Below are 21,746 nucleotides of genomic sequence, written 5' to 3' on the forward strand. Positions count from 1 at the left end.
TTCCTCTTCTCCCCTGAGCCCTAGATTCTTCCTCCTACTTATTCTCTTTTCCTTCCAGCCCCACCTATCCCTCTACTGCCTACCCATTGACTGTTCAGCTTTTTATTAGATCAATCAGGTGCAAAGCAACACATTTTTACATTGTTAAACAAATGTAACACATCCTTACTTAGTTAAAGCCATAGTCCACAACAATAGCTTATATTCATAAGTGCAAATAAATTGCACTACCAATTTGAATTTTTCCAGTGTTTCAGTTTCTACTGTTTTTTATTTAAAATATACTCTTAAAACCCCCTCTTTAAAAGGGTATGGATGATCTGACATGCGTGGGCTTTAAGGTCTAAAGTAGACTGGCTACTTAGGCTGTATTTTCTAAGACAACTTTGTGGCATAGATGCACAAGAAATGGTTGTATTATTTTATTATAACTTTATTGTTTGAGATATATTCTCTCTAAATATCCTAAACTGACCTCAGACTACAATTTGCCTGCTGTAGCCCTGAATGCTGAGATTCAAAACAGGCTCTGCTATGTGAAACTGAACAGAAAGTTTTTAAAAGTTTCCCTCATTTTCTTGCCATCTTGACCTTCTTTCCCATCACCAAACTTGAGTTTATCCTATGATGTGTAGAACACAAACTTCTGTAGATCAGCCCATGTGCAAAAAGCATGTTTTCATAGCTATCTTGGTACTATATTGATTGTTTTAACAGCATTTTAGCTTATTTTAAAGCCAATATGGACCACATCTACAAGAACTCCATTCTTAGAAAATCAAGGTGGGAGAAAATTTGCATACTGTGTGTGGAAATACAAAAGGCAATCCCAATCCAAACCCATTCCAGTGTGGAGAATGTGTTTCTATTGGTACATTTGCATCATTCAGAGTGAGACCAGAGTGAGCTGGAGGCCAACACATGAGGAAGCACAAGACAGCTTTGGTGAGAAGCAGATAGAGCCATTGCTGCCAAACAGAAGCAGATACCAAAGACGGTAGCTCTGATTGTATGCATTACACATAAAGAGCCTAGGATATGACTTTCAATGGTCAAATATCTAATGTCCAGAGAGGATTTTCGCTTATTTGTTTTTATTTTATTTAGGCAAGATCTTCATATTCCAACTTCAGATTCCCTAAAGAGTCTATTGTGTTTAAGTTAGCCTCAAATTGGAAATCTATCTGCCACGGCCTCCTGATTTTTAGGATTTTACACATATGCCACCATGTCCAGCTAAATAGGATTTTAAGCCAATGAAATACAACTTCCCCTAAGTACAGGAGTCCTAGTAGACTCACTTCATTTAGCCCATCCACAGTCTAGCATCGTCTTTAAGTTTTTGATATATTATTCATTGCGAACCTTAAGACAATATTTTTTCTTGTTTTAAGTACTATATTCAAATATTGTTATCTTCATTACTGAGAACTTTGTTTCTACGAAGCTGATGATGTATTTGGTTCATGGGCCATCTTTGATGACATACATGTTCATGTGGATGAGTATGGCAACTAATGTCTGAACTGAAAAATCTAGAACTATGTAGCTAAAAGGAAAACAGCGAAGGTTTAGTGTGGAGAGGCCATGAAGTAGAGAGGAGAGAACTTTCTGGTTTGCTTCTGAAGGCACCACGTGACACTTGCAGAAAGAAGCATTAAATTATCCCATAAGGTCCTTCTATCAACAAAAACTGTTCCAAAGCTTACATTGCCATTACCTGAGAGGACAAAACAAAACAAAATTATTAATTACTGTTTAGACAGTGGCTCTAAATTAGCCAATTTACGATACTAACATAAGATATTAATTACATGGGCAAATGGAATTACATAATACGAAACTGCAAATGCTAGTCATCTTTTTCACAAACTTACAGAACTCTAAAACTTGTTCCTTGTAATTAGAATCTGTCTAAGTATTCTAAGTATAGGGTTTGGAACGTGGGCTCATCTATTTGTCCTCTTTGATTCTTTCTCTGATTCCTCATTTTATGGCTTGTGTTAATTTCTAGGGTGGCCATAGCAAGATATCACAACCTGTGTGACTTTAGCAACAGAAACTGATTCTCCTAAATAATGACAGGCATCCTCTGCAGAGAAATTAAAAAACAAACTGCTGTAGAATTGGCTTCTTCTGAGCCTTTGGTTTTCAGAAATGTGACTTCTTACTGTGTCTCACATGGCTGTCTCTCTGAGCAAGTACATCTCTGGCATCTTTTCTCTTCCTAGAAAGACACCAGTCATCTTAGATTAGGGGCCCACTCTTTGAACCCCATTTTATCTTAATTGTTCCCTTAGTGGTCTTGTCTCCATTAAGTTGAATTCTGAGTTTACTGGGACATAGAAGATTGGGACATTTATTTGGGAAAGGCTCCAATTCAGCTAAGACAGAGTCTATCATTGGTTTTAGCAAATGTTTAGTCTTTGCTTAAAAATATTATTGTTTTTCTCTTCTCTGTATGTCATTGCATATGTTAAGATTGTTGATAATTTTATTCTCTTGACTTTGCTTCAACTTGGTGGAAATTTTGATTATTGTTTTGTAGCTCATTGATTTATCAGTTCAGTCCTGTCTAGTCTACTGATAAACTCATAAAAGTTTATTATTTAAATATTTCTATTTGTGTTTTTTCTTATCACAGTACTTTTCTTATCCACATTACTCCTGCTCCACCCTCTCCCTACTCCAACTTTTCCTGTTTCTCTCCTTTTTCTTTTTTGGGCTTTCCTAGAAGCTTCTTTTTCTTAAAGCAGGTCTGACATGTGTCACTCTTTCAGTCACACTCCCCTGATGTCATGTAAGGGACCTAGTGACACCTGGGAAGGTTCAGGGAAAGAAGCTACACTGTGCAATCTTTATGATTAGAACTCAGACACATAGTGATGCTGGCAAGTGACCTTCGCGATTGTGCTTTGGGCTTTTCAAATTCCTTTGCCCTTAAGTGGACTAAGAAGAATATAGTGGGGGAGGGCTTGGCATCTTCTCCCTATACCCTAGCACTTATATCAGACCTTGTTAAAGGCAGAATGCTCCGGGTGTGTTTCAGAATGCTGGCTTTTGCCGTACTTTGTAAACAGTATGAATGGATTTTTCTTTCTTCCTGATCTCAAAGGAGACTTGAGTCTCATATTTGTCTGCAAGGGCCTCTGGCTCTTAGAGTTGCAGCTTGTAGCTAGTATATTCCTGACTTCAAGATAACATCCCCCAGGCTGCTATTTTAAGTCACAATTGTATAAACAGTCTTATATGTCTCTCCAAAAACAGGGCTGATGGTTTGTCCTCTGACACTGATCCTTGAGTAAGACAAAAGCTGGTTCACCCTTGTCCACCTCTTTTTGCTGTGAGGGTAAATGGGAGTAATGAAATGACTTTGAGGCTTCCTTCCTGTCATACACGGTGTTTGCAGAATTTTCTAGAGAAAATGACAAATATGATGAAGCATTTTGTGGGTTTTTTTTTTTTGCCTTGTTTCTACTTTTCATTTCATCATGCGGTTGCTTCCTAATGTTTGAGAGCACAGCGAGTTAGTCATGTTTTCCTCTCCATATTCTTTCTCTGACTGAGGTTAGAAATTTTCTGGAATTCAACCATGACCACCAAGAAGACTATCATTGCTTAAAACAATGTGTAGAAGTGCATCTTCTGGGTAAAATACAAATAAAACAATTTTCAAGGAATAAGTGCTAAAGAAGAAAAAGAAAGCTTTATTTACAATACAAAGTGGCTAACCAGATTCTCAGCTCCTAAAGTTGAGGGAACACACTTAAGACACAAGAGTAATAAGAGCAGGCAGCATCTTCCTAAAGCAGACTAATGTTTGTATCTTTTCTGGGATGAGGAAGAGACCTTCCCGGGTCTTCCTTTTGTTTCTTCCATGGTATGCTGTTTCCAAGTATGTGGTTAGTAAATGTCCTGAGCTTAGCAGAAGAACCCTATTTTACAATTCTAGAACATTCCTCAGTGAGCAATGGGTTCATAGACGATGCTATTCCCAAAACTAACAAGGCAAATAAGAACAACATACTATGCAGATGGAGGAGCCACATCTTCTGATCTCATGCCAGTCACCATCAAATATCATGACTCAAATGCAGAGTTAGTGTTTACAATAAAAGTAGCTTTCTAATAACCTAGATAACTTAAAAATCTTTGATTTTGAAAAATATAGTAGGGTAATCTTCTGATTTGTAGACTTCTATATATATCTTCATATAAAATAAAATCTTTAATTGTTGCATTAATTTTGCTTGTTATAAGAGATAATATTAGCATTTCAATTCATTTTATAAAATAAATATCCATCACGAGCAAATAAACTATGCTTAAATATGAAAAATATAATAAGTTACCTCCTTAAAAAGAAAATCAAGCTTAATTTTATAAAAGTAAAAGTTTACTCATTATTAAGATATTCCATCTGAAGAAACGAAATTATACTTGTAAATTCTTAATAGAAGCATTTGATATTTCACAGAACTTCTCAATGATAATTTCAGGTGTTAAAAACAGAAAATTTCAGGTGTTAAACAGTCTCTCTAGATTTTAGGGTTTTATTTTTCAAATATTTAGGCACCTGGTTCACAGTCTTATTCCAATATCTATATGTAAGACTATCTATACATAAGAATATTACAAAAGTATATAAATGTATTATTTATAGACCTTGCATAATTCCAAATCCAGTACTCAAATAGTTATCCAAATGGGAAGTGAAATATTCTTAAGTGTGATATCAATAAGATAAATATTTAAATCCCATTAGTCTTTGGAGTGTGCCCCCAGTTCACAATCTAATATCTAGAGTTGTATTCAATTATATTGAAAATTGTTCCACTAATGTCTTGAGTCACCATCTTGAGAACATCTTACTATTTGTTTATCTATTTAAGAAACCAGTCCAATGACTTGGGCATGATAACACCCAATGACCTGTCTTCTTAGACTCCTTTTTTACTTTTTTGATGAGTGTATCTTTTTATTTCAAATTCTCTGCAAAATTATAAAAAGGGAAAGGAATACATTTTTTATTTTATAGTAACATGCATTAAGTTCTTAAATGTCTAACTACTATCAATATTACTTTTGTCTTACATCATTGTTTATTTGAATATTAAGTAAGAAATAGTATTCTATGATCAAGGTCATAAATATACATATGTAAATATAATGTGCATATGTTTAGGGATTGACTATTCTCTGAGTGTGACTTTGACTTACCCATATCAATAGGAGTGATTTTAAATATAAATTCTTGGTGCTTTTCCCAACCAGTTGAGCTTGGGTCTCTAACTTAAGCTACTAGTAAACATACATAAAGTTTGTAAACATACATAGATTGAAGGTCAGTGATTATTTGGATTTATGAAGACAAAGTATCTTGGTTTTCTGTTTTGACTGATTTTTAATGGTTATTTCTGATTGTCTAACTACATTTTAACTGGTGGTATAGCAGAAGCTTAAGTATTCCCTATCAACTCTCTTCGGAAATTTACAAACATTATCTAATTTTATCCCTTAGAGAAAATCTTTAAAATGTTACTAGCCATACTCTATAGATGAAAAAGAGCTAAAACATCGGATGTGCAATAGATCTACTCCCCTGATAATAATCACAGGACAGGGTCATGATCCACTGGGCCAGATTGTTTCTCAGCTGGAATGCACACCCATGTAGAGTGGATGAGAAATTTAGGGAGATGGAATTTTGGAGGAGTTGTGAAAAAAGAAATAAGCAGCAATAAGCTTGAACTAGCTTTTCAATATTTGTTAATGAAGTGAAAAAACATAAAGTAAGGGAGAAGGAAAAAAGAATAAATAAGTGAATGATGGGGGTGCAGATTAATTCCTAAAAGATGGCACTAAGTTCACTGAAGAACACTGAACACTCATTGAGCAAACTTCACTGAAGGTCGTGACCTGCAGAGAGAGCAAGATAACACATGCACTAGGCACACACCTTCAGCTGCTTGCCCAGGCAGAAAGGTTCCAAACAAGCAGTCTGTTCAGATGTTTTTCTATCGATATTTTAGTTTAGAACTGAATTTCAAACTCTTTAGGATGTGATGTGTTGTGTCAATCGAAGCACTCTGGTTCCATAGTGCTACTATTGAGATTTAGATAGAGAAGGAAGTAATGACGGCAGCACCATGGCAGTGTGCAGAAGCATACACCAGGAGAAGGGGAGAAGGGAGGAGTCTGCTCCACAGTGAGGAATGTGCGAACTCACATTTGAACTACAGCATGACCTATTCATTTGTGAACTTACCAGAAGTTTCCATCCCAGCAATGCAACTTATACCGACATGGCTCCTTATATTCTGTGGGATTAATCAATTAATTTATAGCAAACCTAATTGACATAAAATGAACATTGCTTTTCAACTTAAAGCTATGAACAGTATCCTCTGAAAACCATGAGCAAGGCAGAATGACACTTCCACGCAGGCATTAAATACCCTCTGGGAAGATTAGTGCAACTGCATGGTCTTGCAAAGTGTTATGAAGTAGAGGCCTCAGTAAGTAAATCATTTTTTTTATTAATATTGAACCAAAATACCCAGGGACCCCTTACAATTATTAGTACAATGGGCATCATTCATGTTAATTCATGTTGAGCATCCGAGATTGAATGAAAATATTTTGGTTTTGGTAGACCTATTACCTAACAAAGATGGGATGGAAAGGACACAGGAAACTTAGAAAATATCACTGTACAAGCAAAATTCTCCACTCTATTACTAGAGGGCCTTTAAGATTGGCAAGAATCAGAGTAAGTCTGCACCTCGCTTGCTTTTGTAAGCCACTAACTACAGGAAGCATTCTGATCTTCATTAAATTGAAGTAAAGGGAAATTGGTGCTTACGGTAGCCATGCTATAAACAATGACAGTTCTGATTTATTAGCGAGGCTTTGGAACACCACATTAAAGATCAAGTGATCTGCCTGGAAGGCTAGTCTCTCATTAAAAGGACCACTGACATGTCCAAGTTCAACTTCAGCTTAAGCATACTGGGGGTGGAGATATGGTAGTATTTTGTTTCTATGATTCTGTTTTGAGTGAAAGGAAATCTTTTGCTTCTATACTAAAGAGGGAGAAACAATGCAAGTGCGGGACCTGGTGAGGTTTTGAATAGGAACACTCCCAATCCCCCAAGGGCTCGTATATTTTAATGCTTCATCCCCAGTTGGTGGAACTGTTTGGGTAGGATCCAGAGGTGTGGCCTTCTGGGAGGTGGTGTGTAACTGGGCGTGTGCTTTAAAATTTCGGAAGTTGGGCCATCCCTCTGTCTCTTTCTCTCTTGGCATTTGCTTGTGGATCAGACATAAGCTCTCAGCTACTGCTCCAGCACCATCCTGCCTTTCTGCTGCCATGCTCCCCATGTCTGTGTCAGTGAGAGAACCTGGCTTCCTCCATCCTTAAGAGAGCGAGCTGCCGGACACCTGAGAAATCATCCCATCTGGCCATCTCACTGAGGCAGCTGGTGTTCGGGAGCTGTAGGGAAGGCCACCAGGCCAAAGCCACACCTCTCACTGGACATATTAAGACATTGAAAAATGAGACAATTAGAAAGACACCTGGACTGCTCTTTGCAGGACACACAATAAAGATCTTCTAAAGCTTACTAAATAATTGCGAATGTTTGAAGGATAGTCAGTGTACCAGGTGTGTCTCCCCATTGTACCTGTAGTGTTCATTGTTGTAGTGTTCATTGTTGTAGTGTTCATTGTTGTAGTGTTCATTGTTGGGGAATGCACTCTGTTAAGCAGCTGGTTAGGCAGCGTTCCCAGGCTGCTTTCTTGTTAACTTTGCTCTGTCAGACTCTTTTCAAAGGGCTTTCTCCTTTCAGCTGAGAAATATTTTTCTAAGGCATCCCAGTGTCCTGCCGCTGCTTGCCGCATATTCTCACTTCCTCTGTGAAGCTTTGGGCAGCTCAGAGCTGTTATAATACAGGAAACTGATCGTACGTTGTTCCGCAAGATCATGGTGCTGTTCTCCAAGTTACAGCGCTGTACCTCTGGCTGGATTCCCTGGAGGGTGAAGCCAGGGTAAGGCTGGCAAAGGCTTCCAAGGTGTGACTCTGATTTAGGTGTATTTTCCAGCTGAAAAAGAACAGTTTCTTAGGTTACAAAGTAGACCTGGGGCTCCTTACCAGATGTCACCTCCAGTTCAGTTCAGACCTTAAATGAAATATTTGCACTTTCTAAAATGTAGATTACTATTATTTAATTCCTCTGGGTAATTCGGAAGAAAAGATAAGAAAAAGGAGAGAATACGTGTCGTTTTTTTAAGAATAGAGATATCTATTTCAACAAAATTGTGAATGTAAAATTATAACAGAAAATTAAATTGTTCCTTTACCTTTACTCGTGTGTGTGTGCACGCGTGTGTGCGTGTGTTGGTCATATAGGTGCTATGCATTTAGGGCAAACAGAAAAAGTAGCAGCAAAGCATGCTTGAAGAAATATCATGGTTGGGGTTCATGAAGCAGCTCCATAGAAATGGTGAAGGCTGGGGGATTAGAAATTCAAGGTTATCTTTGAGTATTTATAGAGTTCAAGACCATCCCTGGGACCATATTATTTTTTTAAAATCCTTTCCTATTGCATTTGCCAAGAAATATAATAATGAATATCCTGGAAAAAAATGAGAGATAAAAATAGTAGCCAGTCAGAATGTATCTTTTCTAGTTAGTTAAGATTTTATTTGAAAATTTAGCAAACATCAGAATAAAATTGATTTCTTACAGTGAAGTGTCTGTAACAGGAAGTCATACACCTTAACAGGATGAAATTGCCCATATTTGTAACTTTCCACAGTTTAAAGTAAACCATTTTTCCCACCATCCATCAGCAATGCTAGACTTCACCTCCCTAGTTAAAACAACAAACCACTGTTTTAATACAATTTGCATTTGAAATGTTTTTTTGTCAGAGATCTGCTTTGCAAGACAGGAGGCAGTGCTCTGAAAGAAATCACCCTTTTAACAAACAAAAAATGCTGTGCAAATTGTTCTAGTGACATTGCTGGGCCATGATGCATGAGTTTTCAGAGCTGAAATAAATGGTGTCTTTCTTCAGACAAAAAGAAGTGGAGGCTGAAGTACAACAAAAACACACAGCTTAGAGAAAAGTAGTCACTCCGTATCAGAAACAATGAACCACAATGAAAACACTAAATCTGAAAGCCCACAGAGGTCTGGAGTAAACCCAACTGAATGCTGGGAGACTAGAGTGCCGGGGTCAGTGCCCTGAGAGTTACAGGAAACATAACGTTAGACCACAGTTGACAAAGAGCTTTGCTGAGACTTGAGACAACACAAGGCTTCAATGTGAAGTCCTTCTTACTATGCGAAGCTGCCCAAGGAAGCAGCAAGGAAGCTAAGAGAAAAACAAAATGGCATTTCCAAAATCTAGTCACAAGCATGTGAGAAGCCTAAGAAGGAAGTTACTAGTCACCAAACCACTACAGCAATAGAAAGACTGGGTTCTGACTGATAGCCCTTTGGGGATACCAAGAAAAGGAAAACCTGAAGTTGTCACAAAGTATTGTTTGCTAGTCAGTTGCATAGAACACTGAGAAGGCCTGATACACCAAATAGAGAAGCTCAATGTGCAAATGAGACACCAACCAGGGAAATGTGAAGCCATCAGGAGGATGAACAGGTCAGCAAGAGGTACAGATTAGCATGATCTAAGTAACATATTAGATGATCAAAAAGAGAACAGGAAATGTCAGAAAATAGAATAAAATGCTGGAATGTTTCCAGAGGGATTTGAGAAGCAATCCTCTGAATCTTGCATTAATACAAAATGAAGATGTTGTAATTAAAGCCTCAATGAGCAAGTTGGAATAAATTGGAGGTGGTGACTTGAAAAATGGAAGGTCTGATTCTGAATGTTAACTAATTGATAACAAGTTGATATGGAGGAGGAAAACTCTGGAAAGCAGGTTCAGAGATAGAGAACACATACTAGGATGCTCAGGAGAGCTTGGAAAACCAGCACTGGTCACTGAAGGAAGAGTTGATGTCATGTCTTCCTTAGGGTTTCCATTGCTGTGAAGACACACCATGACCACTGTAACTCTTAATAAGGAAAACATTTAATTGGGGCTGGCTTTACAGTTTCAGAGGTTTAATCCATTATCATCATAGTGGGAAGCACAACAGCATACAGGCAGACAGGACACTGGAGAAAGAGCTGAGTGTTCTATAGCTGGATCCTCAGGCAGCAGGAAAAGAGAGTGTCACTGGGCCTGGCTTGAGCTTCTAAAACCTCAAACCCACCCCCATTGACACACTTCCTTCAGCAAGGCCACATCTCTTAATGGTGTCACCCCCTATGAGTCTACGGAGTCATTTCATTCATAAAACAAGTCATTTTAGGATTTGAGAAAGAAGAAAAGGTTTTGACCATTACATTTAAAGTACTAAGAATGCTAGTTAAAGTTCATGAAATTTTAATTTTTTTTGTTTTATAATTTACATGGGGGAGGGTTACATTGTCATTCCATGTGTGGAGGTCGGAGGACAGTTTACAAGAACTGGTTGTGTCCTTCCATGTTGATCCCAGGGACCTATCTCAGATTGCCAGTGTTGGTTGCGTGCCATCATCTTTACCCACTAAGCTATTCCACAGCCCAAAGATTTCTGAAAAGTTTAAATGCATCATTAATAAATACATCATACAAAGAAAGAAGAGAGAGGAGAGGGAGACAAATGACAACGAAGAAAAAATAGTTTACCATTCTTTTGTTAGCTTTGCTTTCTTAAGTGGAGACTAACAATGTGTCTGACCTGGGTCTTAGCTTCACAGGGGTGCAGAATTGAGTTTGGTGAATAAGACTTTGTTTGTGTTGTATGTTCAGGGTGTATATATTAATGTGATGATGTGTATGTGTGCCTTGGGTGTGCATGTGGGGGCCAGAGCAGTGTGATGGGTGTTTTCCTCTAATCAGTAAGCCTTAATGAGATAGTTTCTCAATGAACTAGAAATTTGCCGTTTGGTATAAGTTGGCTCACCAGTGAGCTCTTGGGATCCTATCTGCACCCACAGTGCTGGTGTTAAAAATCTGATATACACATATCTGGCTTTTTGTGAGGTACTGGCGGTCAGATCTTCATGGTTGAGCAAGTACTTTTACCTACTGAACCATCTCCATGACTCCAGGAAGATTCTGTTTTTGAAAAAAAGGAGCTATGTCATCCTTTAGAATTAAATTAATAATAATTTCAGTATATAATTTTTAATACTCCCTAATTATTGAGCTTTCACCTATATGTCCATTAAATATAGATGTATTTGAGTCTCAAAGTAGATCTAAGAAGCAACAGCAGATTGACATAACATACTTTCCAGAAGTTTTTCAAAATCACTTGTTTCTTTCCCTGCATAGACCATAATGAGTAAAGACAAAGCTGGTAGTGAGTAGACAGAAGCACAGAAAGTAGTAGGAACAACAGTGAAGATATCCGCTCGTTTGAATGGAATCATAGGGACTTAATTCTAGGAAAACGCCCTATGGATGTAGCTGAAGTTTATTTTCTTAAAATATTGGGCAGCTTTAGAACACTGGAGCCAGTCCAAGTAACCACATTATAGGTTCCCTGTTCATACACAAGGGCTGGAAATACAAGCAAGATCAGAGAAAGCCTGCTTGTCTTTCAAGGATTCTTTGACTTCTGTAGCAGAAGGTCTCGTCCCTGACCTGACTTTGATTCTCAGCTCTGTGGACCCCCAGATGTTTGGCAGCAAACTTTGAACAGAAGGAATAAAAGGAAGTTATGGTGTGTGTACTTCAGGGAGCACCTGACAGAAAGCATGGGGTTCAGCATGCTGCTCTCCAATTCCCTGACACCAGCATGGTCACTTCATCCAGACAAGTGGGCAAACATTCGGGGAAACAAGAAACATTATGGGAATTTCAAATAGTAAAAGACATGAGTTCTGAGAGAATCTAAGTTCAGATATATTGGTTCAAATAAATTTACACTGTGAAAGACAGTTTTCTGTTTAATTTCCCAAGACAACCACTTTCTCTGCCTTCCCTCTAGGATCCAAAATAACTGGATTGAAACGGTTTTCAAATGAAACATGAATACTTCAATTTATTTTAAAATGTTAATTAGCAGTGCAAAATAAATTGTATTCATTAAAATATTAGAAGTCTGTAAAGAGTGAGGATAAACTTGTTTTTCAGCATGGATGGTGGATTGTATTAGTTACCATGTAATTTCTGAGGTTGCAGTTTTAGAGGTAAATATTTGAGACTTTATTTGTGCAGGTAAGGTTGAATGATAACAAGTTTTATTACTTATCAAATAGTAATGTGGAAGTTAAAGAAAACTAACTCATGAAACAAAGAAAATAAAGAGGAGGAAGGAAATAGAGAAAGGAAGCGGTGAGAAAAAGACTACCAAATGTAACGGAAAGAATGAAAAGGGGCTGGGGAGATATCTCAGTGGCTAAGAACACTTGCTGCTCTTCCAGAGGACCAAGGTTGGATTCACAGCACCCATAGGAAGGTTCACAGCCATCTGTAAATCCAGCTCCAAGGAACCTAATGCTCTCCTCTGACCCCTGGCATGCATGAGGTGTACAGAAATATCCATCCAAGCAAAATATCCATTCACCTAAAACACAATTAAGAATTAAAGTATTTAAATTTGTCTACCAAAAGAATAAGTATTATAGTTGGATTTTAAGTAAAATAAAGTAACTCAGTGTAAGCAAACGGTGGCAAGCGAGGTATGGAGGTACACACCCTTAGTCCCAGGTTTCTAGAGGCAGAGGCAGGCAAATATCTGTGACTGTGAGGCCAGCCTGGTATTCATAAAAAGTTTTAGGCCAGCTTGGGTTACACAGTTAAAACCTTTCAAACACTAACTAAATAAGAAATTAAATAGAATTGTAGACAAAGGTGTAGTAGACAAATCTGTTATAGCATGAAGACAAAATTAGCAATAGTAATATTAATTAAATTAAAAATATTAAATTGGAAAATGAAATTTAAAATATTAAATTGGTAAAGGTAACATTCCAAAGAAATATAGTAAAATCTGTAATATGAAAAATGTTGGGAATTTAATAAAACAAATACAGAAAACTAATGAAATTACAAGACTTTAATACTTTTCTTTCCAGCCAGACTAGCAAAAACCCAAAGGAAGCAAAAGGTTCATCATTCCTTGAGAAAAAAGCATTATGCACAAAAATGTGGCAATGTTGTAAAATTCAAACTCTGCCATTTGCTACAGACTTCAAATATATGTGAAGAAAGACCCTTATTAGATCATTATTCATAACGTCAACATTATTTATTTGATGATATAAATATAGTTTAAAAATCACACAAACACACACACACACTTCATTCACAGGACAGACTATGGTGGCTAGGGAAAACAAGCTATATCTATATAAAACAATAGAAAACTTTAATCATATTATGTTTAATATAGAAAAGCAAATCTCAATACATGTACCACTGATGCACGTATGTGTATATGTTCATGCACACAATCCATACTTAATATTCTGGATATTATCTTTATTGTTAAATAATCTTTTCTCAAGAAGCCTAGGGGAAAATGGACTTCTTGCATATGTAGAGAGCTTTCGTTTTTTATCTTTAGCATACAAACTGGTTTTAAATCTAACTGGAAAAAGGTCCTCCAGTATAAAATATCACTAGGCTGAATCAACAAATAAGACAGGCAAGCAAATAAACAAACCCTCAAAAGGTCAATAAATTGTGATGTTTCCTGCCACTTGGCAGATAGATATTGAGCATTTTCTCTGGGGCAAATTTTTCTCAGCATGAGGACCCATCAGTACTGGTGACAGGATGGGGTGGGGGTGGGGTCATTTTCCAAAATCCACAGAAGCAACATGAAGAAAATATTTGCTTCAAACCTCTGTCACGTCTAGAGAGTAGCTAGATCAACACGATGTGTCAGAGAAGCAAGAAAGCATACAATTCAGATAAATAATGAACAAGTACCTGAATAAAGATTTCTAAGAAAGACAAAGAAGTGATCAACTGGCCTATGGAAAGGTGTTTGGCATTAATAACCACTGGCAAATTCAGTTTTTCAGTTAGAAGGACTAAGATCAGGAACTCTATCGTATAAGATGCAACAACAGTGTGTGTGTGTGTGTGTGTGTTTGAAGGTCACTACAAGAATGGATGTTAAATATTCTAGTCTGGCAGGATGTGCGAGGGAGGGATGGTGAGGATGAAGATGGTGAGGTGATGGTGGTGAGAAATGTGTGTGACACTGCCCTTCCACGCTGTAAGTGTGTAGCAAAGCACCAAGCTGTACAACACAAACACACATGCTTAAATCAAAACGAAAGTGAATGTGGTGGGCTGGAGGGTGACTCAGCAGATACAAGGTGCGGCTGCCAAGCCGGACAACATGGATTTACTCTCTAGGATCCACATGGTAGACGGAGAGAACTGACTGCCACAAGTTGTGCCCTGACTATCAGACTATCAGATACACACACACACACACACACACACACACACACACACACACACACACGCCATAGCACATATGTGCCTATAAGCACATACACACACACACACACACACCATAGCACATACACACACACGCACACACACACACACCATAGCACATATGTGCCTATAAGCACATACACACACACACACACACCATAGCACATACACACACACGCACACACACACACACACACACACCATAGCACATATGTGCCTATAAGCACATACACACACACACACACACACACACACCCCATGGCACATATGTGCCTATAAGCACACACACACTTGCATAATAAATGTAGTAAAAATTATTATAAAGTTTGCTGAAATACATATGTTTAAATTTGTCTACAACTTTTTGCCTTTTCTCTTGAAAATAAAATTAAAATTATGCACAGGGTAAAATAAAAAATATGTAATCTTAAAAAATTTGTTCTGCCATTTCTTCACTCTCTTTCTCTCTTATTCTACATCCTCAGAAGGATACAGCAGTCATTCCCAACCTTCCTAACACTATGACACTTTAATACAGTTCCTCATGTTGTGGTGACCAACGAACATAAAATTATTTTGTTGCTACTTGATAACTGTAATTTTGCCACTGTTATGAATTGTAATGCAAATATCTGATATCCAGGCTATCTGATAAGTGACCTCCAAAGGAGTCATGACCCAAATGTCAAGAATCATTGGATTAGAGGCTCTGTCAGTGGGTCTTGATGGCCAAAAGCAGGGGCACTAGAGAAAGTCCCATATATTCCTTCTATCCACAAACTGGAGTCAAGGAGATGACTTCATCTTTAAACCTTGGAAATGTGCTTGGAGTTTGTTAACTGGCAATAGAAATTGTCAATAACTTGATGCTCTCTGACCTACCCAAGCTTGAAAAGCAAGATTGTGGGAACTGCCTGACTTTTTTAAATTCAAGAATAGGAGGAAAGTTAGTCCACAAAATAATTATTCAAAGATCATTTCAAAAGAAATGGAGCAGCCTCCTGATCCTACGTCTCACTTGTAATGTTTGGATTACATGTTGTATGTTTTCCAAGTGCACATTTGGCCTTTGCATTCCTACTCCTTATGAAGTAAACGCTCTTGTCTTCATCCTTAGCTAGAGGTGTCAGAGTGTCACAATGATCAATGACCCTGCCACCTATGGGGCACGACTGTGAATATTTCTGCTACAGACAATGTTTATGCAAGAGACTACTCCGTGTTGTAGAGAATTCCAGAATTGAGAGAAAGACTCTCCTGTTGACATTCCCTTCTAACCAGTCCTCACTCAGAGGCTTGATTCAGAAACCTGGGCTTCTCGACCAGATTGTCAAACGTGTTTGAACCAAATCCTATTCCTTCATTATTCAGCCAGCCAAGGCCCTGGGTGGGTTCAAACCCCAGTAACACATACACACACGCACACACACAAATTTAGCCTTTGGGTTTCTAGCCCCCATGAACTACATGTTTGTCTTCTCTGTCCTTCACTAGAGAGGACGTAGTGGTTGAGAGCAGCTGTGTTTCCTTATCTTAAACCAAGGCAAATATTGTTGAGTGCAAAGGTCATAGGTATAAGACATTTCCATAGGGATAGCCTTACAAAAAGGAGTAGTTAATGAGCCTCAGCCAGTGATTTCATTCAGTATGTAGACTGTTATAATTAATTAGTATTGGTCTTATTGAGTTCCAAGATTCACCCCTAATGAAAAACAAAGACAGAAGATATTCTGAGAATTGGGACTCTGCCTGAGGACCTGGTTCTCTTGAAATGTTCCTTAAAGTCTTCAGGGTAATTTTAAACATCTGAAGATTTGTACCAGGGCAATGCTGCCACCCCTGTTCTCTCCTACTTTTCACAATTCAATAAACCTGGTGCCATGACCAGCCTACTTGGTGGCCAAACAGACTGAGGAAAATACTATAGAAGGGGAACACTTTTTGTGTTAGACTCTGCTCTTCTAGAACAGAGCAACTGACTGATGAGCAACTCTTGCAAAATAAAGAGGGGAAGAAGCCAAGAACCCTTAAGCTTACATAAGACATCCTGGTAGTTGATAGCACAATCTAGAAATAATTCAAAATGCCTGTCAGATACCTCTTCCTGCAATTACCTTTTATGAAATGATTTTTATCTATCTAGATTTTAAGCTCATTTAATCTCTGAAAAGATTTTAATTCTCCTTACTATTTGTTGATGATAAAATTATGCCTACCATTTAATAACAATAAATGATTATCCTAGCTTAATATTCTACTTATTTTTGACTTTTTAAATGCCAGTATTTGAATCTTACATGTCTTCTTTTATTATTATTTATTTTTGATAATAAGATAACAATAGTAAATTGAACTTGAGAGAAAGTGACAAATATCTTGACACATAGTGCTATTTTTCTATATTTAGTGTTTCAGTGCTAATGAGCAGCCAAGAAATGATACTATTTTTTCTTTCAGCTGTTTACCTCTGCAAGAGAACAATGCAAAACAAAGCAAGGCTAGAGCTAGCTGATTATGAAGCCGTAAGTACCAAGGATGCTCATACAGTGGTATAAAACCAGCACAAATCAAGCCTTTGGCCATATCTGGGTTCTCTGTGCCTTCTTACATGGATGAATCATAAGGACCAGGCTTCCCAGCCCAGCGCTTTCATGACTCCTCTCTGTCTGCTTCCTCTTTTCCCTCACGTTAAGGACAGTAGAATTCTAGCATATGAATTCAATGTATGAAGAGAAGTACGTCTTATTCTTTTAGACTAACTTAATTGTAAAGATTTCAGATATATACTACATCAATAATGTCTGAACTGTGAGGATGGAAAACTGTTTACATTAGCGGCCGATTTAGCAGGACCGTCCGATTGATAGCTCCCATCAGTCGAAGGCAGTCTAGTGTAATTTGTTCTAATGATGGCTGTGTTGTGATAACTAATTCAGAGTACTCTGCACAAGTAGATCCTGAGCTTCCAAAGATTGATAACTATTCTCAGGACCTGAACCAATCGATTGGATCAGTAGTGGGAAGGCATTGCTTTCCTGTCTCCGTAGGATGGGCACAGAAAGATCCAGTGAATTTGTCTTCAGTAGAAACAAAGGAATGTTTGGTGATTTATACTGTGCTTCCTGCAAGATGATTGCTATTGATCGGGACTGTAGCTTGGTTTGTAAAGTCCTTGTCTAGCACAAAAAATGCTCTGTTTTCTATCCTCAGCATGAGATATATATTAGGCATGTTGGCACACACACACACACATATATATGTATACATACAAATACATGTATGTATATATGTATGTATGTATTACCCCCACTGGGGAGGTAGTTCTAAGTCATCTTCAGCTACATAGTGAGTTAGAGGCTCACCTGGCCCCATGAGGCCTATGATTTGAAAATTCAGGAAGCACACTTGATTCAGATTCAGAGCATATATAACACTTTAGAAATTCTGAAAGGAACACTAAAATATATTCAGCTGTCCTATGTTTTTTCAGGAGAGCCTTGCCAGGCTGCAGAGAGCATTTGCCCGGAAGTGGGAGTTCATTTTCATGCAGGCAGAAGCACAAGCAAAGTGAGTCATTGTGAGTCTGTGGGGAGATTTGCTCAGGTGCGGCCTTCTGTGCGGCCTTCTGTTCGGAGATGGTCCAATTAGTCTTGCTAACTCTTCATTGTTGCCACTTTGACAGAGTGGATAAGAAGAGAGACAAAATCGAAAGGAAAATTCTCGATAGTCAAGAGAGAGCATTCTGGGACGTCCACAGGCCTGTGGTAAGTAAACTAACATGTTTCCCTGAACTCATGTCTCAGGGTTGGAAGAAAAGGGTGTCCTGGATCAGACCGGGACCCTTACCAGTATATCCCAGTGTCTGGGTGAAATAGTTAAGGAAAGATTGCTGCCTCAGTATAAGATGAGACTTCATGCAATGCATATTTATAAAAGGATAAGTCTCTCCCTGATGTGGTTAGACAGCTGACTCTGAACTACCAAGCTTTGATGCTGTTGCCAACACTTGAAAGGGAAAAACACACTGTTAACAGAGCAGTGGGTTTTTTATGTTTACTATTTACTTTTTTGGCTTGGTAGAAAAAGTTAGAATCAAAATGTAATTGGTTGTCTTTATTTTCTTCTTTATAACTTATTAATGCTTATTGTATCTCTTGAAAGTTAGCATATCATTAAATTTAAATCAGTTCACACTTCCTAAATTTTTCTTTTTGCATTTGTTATTTATTTTGTGCATGGGAGTTGGAGCACATGTGACGGTAAGAGAACAGCTCTTGGGAGTCCATCCTCTTCATGTGGACGCCTGAAGCTGAAACGGAATGTTAAGCTTTGTGGCAAAGGCCTTTATGCTCCGAGCTATCTCACCAGCCCATCAATTCATACTTTTAATGACTCAACTTCGAGTCTATATAAGAACCTAGCTCTTCTCTCTCTAATATTGTCAAACCAAGTGCCTCATTAGAACAAGTACTGAATGTCCTTAATAACAGAAAACTTGTGGAAGCTGTTTAAGTGTGGTTCAAGCCTCCACAAGATAGCATATCTACTGTGCATGGTACCACAAGTATGTAAGCCTAGCCCTCAGGAAGTTGAGGCATGAGGATTGAGTTTAAAGTCAGCTTAGGATACAAAGCAAGACCCTGCCTCTGGAGAAACAAGCAAGAGGCTAGAGAGCCTATACTGCTCTCTTCCACAGGACCTGGGGTCAGTTACCTATAGTGGGTGACTCCCAACTGCCTACAGCTTCAACCTTAGGGGTTTCATCACCCTCTTCTGGCCTCCATGGAAACTGGCTTTCAAATGTTCAAGCACGCATGTATATGTGTGAGTGCATATTTGTACACATGCGCACGCACACGCACAATTAAAATGATAGTGAATAATGAATCAAATAAAAAGATCACATGTCTAGCCTCATTTTTGTTTTACAAAGATATCTTTCTCTTCTATGAATTTCTTTAACTACAGATAGATCACTAGGGAATATTTATATAGGCATTACCAGAATTAATAATAGGTTCACAGCAGGAAAAAGAATTCACAACAGATGACTTAAAGATATCTTAAAATTTCCTTTCAATTGCCTTCTGAGTCAGAACAAAACAGAAGGAATCCAGAGATGTATTTGCAAATGTATGTATTTCTACTCAGACAGCAATGCAGTTGTTAAGTTTTATTTTGAATTTGTTGTCATTTGAATTCTCAAGAGAGAAGAATTGAGCTACCTGGCTTTTCTATTCAAAGGACAGGTGGAGTTTTATTACTTTTGGTAAAGAAGGAATTATGAGAACATGCTCATAATCATCATGAGGATACAAAACAGAATTTCTCCTTCCTTAAAGCAGCCTCCAGTGAAGTAATAAGGGCGGCAGGGCTGTATTCTCAGCACCCCCGGCCGCCTGCCCGGCTAGCTTATGCCCAAAATAATTACACAGACACTGTATTCTTTTAATCACTGCTTGGCCCTTTAGCCCTAGCCCTTACTGGCTAATTCTCACATCCTGATCAACCCATCTCTAATAATCTGTGAGAACCGGTCTTACCGGGAAGATTCTAGCCTAGTCCATCCTGGGTCGGAGCTTCATGCCGGGAGCGGGGCATGGCGTCTCTCTCAGGCGTCTGCTCCTGAGAGGAAAGCTGTCGAGACTCTGACCTCACTTCCTCTTCCTCCCAGTGTTCTGTCCTGTTTTCTCCTCCCACCTATCCTCTAACCAATAAAATGGGCCAGGGCAGTGCCTTTATTAGCCAATGACCTTCCTCCATCACTCCAGACTCTAGAAATACCTTGCTACATTCATTGCTTTCCAACACTGCATCCGAATTTCCTTGGGCAGCAAAGGGAGGAACGATTCATGCTTTCAAGGGGTTCAGTCTCCCATGTTGAAGAAGACAGAGAAGAGGTCTATTCACTTCATGGTGGGCCAGAGAACACACACAGAAGGACGCGGTCAGGGATAATGCTCCTTGAAAGACTTTCTCTTAATCAAAAACTTCCTTCAGCTGGACTCCAGGCCTAGGGATTCCACAACATCTCAAAACAGCGCCACCTGCTGGAACCTCGCGATGAAATCATGAGCCTGCAGAGGGTGTTAAGTCCAATATCCTCTGCATAATACAGCATAGTCCCATGTTTAATTATGCTATCTTATTTATCCTTTTTATGCCTCCTTGAAGCCATAGGTTCTATCCCCCCAATAGAGATAACAGGCAAATCTTTGTTGTCTGTTTTCTAAAGAAAAAGACTCCAATTGTCCTTATAAAACACAATCAAAATCAGGTGGTTAATATAATTAGATTTTCCTGCAATAATTTACATTTATAAATATATGAAATGTCTTTATTTTTAATATCTCGAAATTGAGTTCCCTGAACAATATTGTTTGTTGATGTTTTAATAAAAATATATAATAAATATAAAATATATACACCTAGTATCAGGCCTTAGCACATTGCTGTTTCCAGCAGAGCAGATTTGTTGTTTCGGGTATGCCTGCCTGGTCTTGTTTTGATCTGGTTCCATTTATTTAATCAGGAACAGAATGAGCAGACAGCAATTGCAGCTCAGCATCTCACAGGCTTAGAGCTGACTTAATGTGATGTTATAATCCAGTGTGTGAATTAAAACCTAGCAATGTAGGAAATACATCTAATGGGGTTTTAATATGATTTTTTTTAACCATGAGGTCATCCTTAAGTCAGATGAGAAAACAATAATCTGTTTCTTACATTTAATACCTTCATGAAATAAAGTTAGCTTCTCTAAGTGTGTCAGTGTTTACTCTGGAAAAACCAAATTGAGGTCTAATCAAGGAGGCAGACTCTTTACTTGCCAAGAATTCTCAGAAACAGCTCAAGAACACAGTGGGACAAACAGATTAGATTTTATTATATTGACGATAATGTGGGATTTGCTTTTCTTCTGTATAGTTAATGTTATAAAGAGCATATTTTATTTTATTTTTGCAGTGCTGGGTATATGTATGTATGCACACCCGAGGGTGCCACTATACTCTCCCATACATACCAGTGGGAAAGCTGGGATCAACACTGGATATCTTTCTCTATTTCTCTCCCCACGTTATGCTTTTTGAGACCAAGTCTCTAAGGGAACCTGCAGCTTGCTCTTAAGGTGGATTGAACAGCCACTGAACCTCTAGGATCTGCCTGTCCTGGCTCCCACACTGGGTTAAAGATGTGTGCCATCACTCCCAGTTTGTGT

The 21,746-nt window shown here is 38.3% G+C and overlaps 1 protein-coding gene across 5 annotated transcripts in view; it reads left to right on the plus strand.

The window, feature by feature from the left end:
- The window catches only part of Rgs7 (regulator of G protein signaling 7), a 367,840-nt gene that overhangs the window by 301,246 nt on the left and 44,848 nt on the right, over positions 1–21,746 (plus strand). For all 5 annotated transcript variants that reach the window (XM_041643499.1, XM_041643495.1, XM_041643497.1 and 2 more), the window contains 3 exons: positions 16,985–17,049; positions 18,018–18,094; positions 18,210–18,291. In XM_041643499.1, coding sequence (XP_041499433.1) covers positions 16,985–17,049; positions 18,018–18,094; positions 18,210–18,291 — 224 coding nt within the window. The remainder of the gene's footprint in view (positions 1–16,984; positions 17,050–18,017; positions 18,095–18,209; positions 18,292–21,746) is intronic.

This window comes from Microtus oregoni, unplaced genomic scaffold (genome assembly GCF_018167655.1).
Source record: "Microtus oregoni isolate MIOR12 unplaced genomic scaffold, Mior012 000086F_ref0000336, whole genome shotgun sequence".
Lineage (NCBI taxonomy): Eukaryota > Metazoa > Chordata > Mammalia > Rodentia > Cricetidae > Microtus > Microtus oregoni.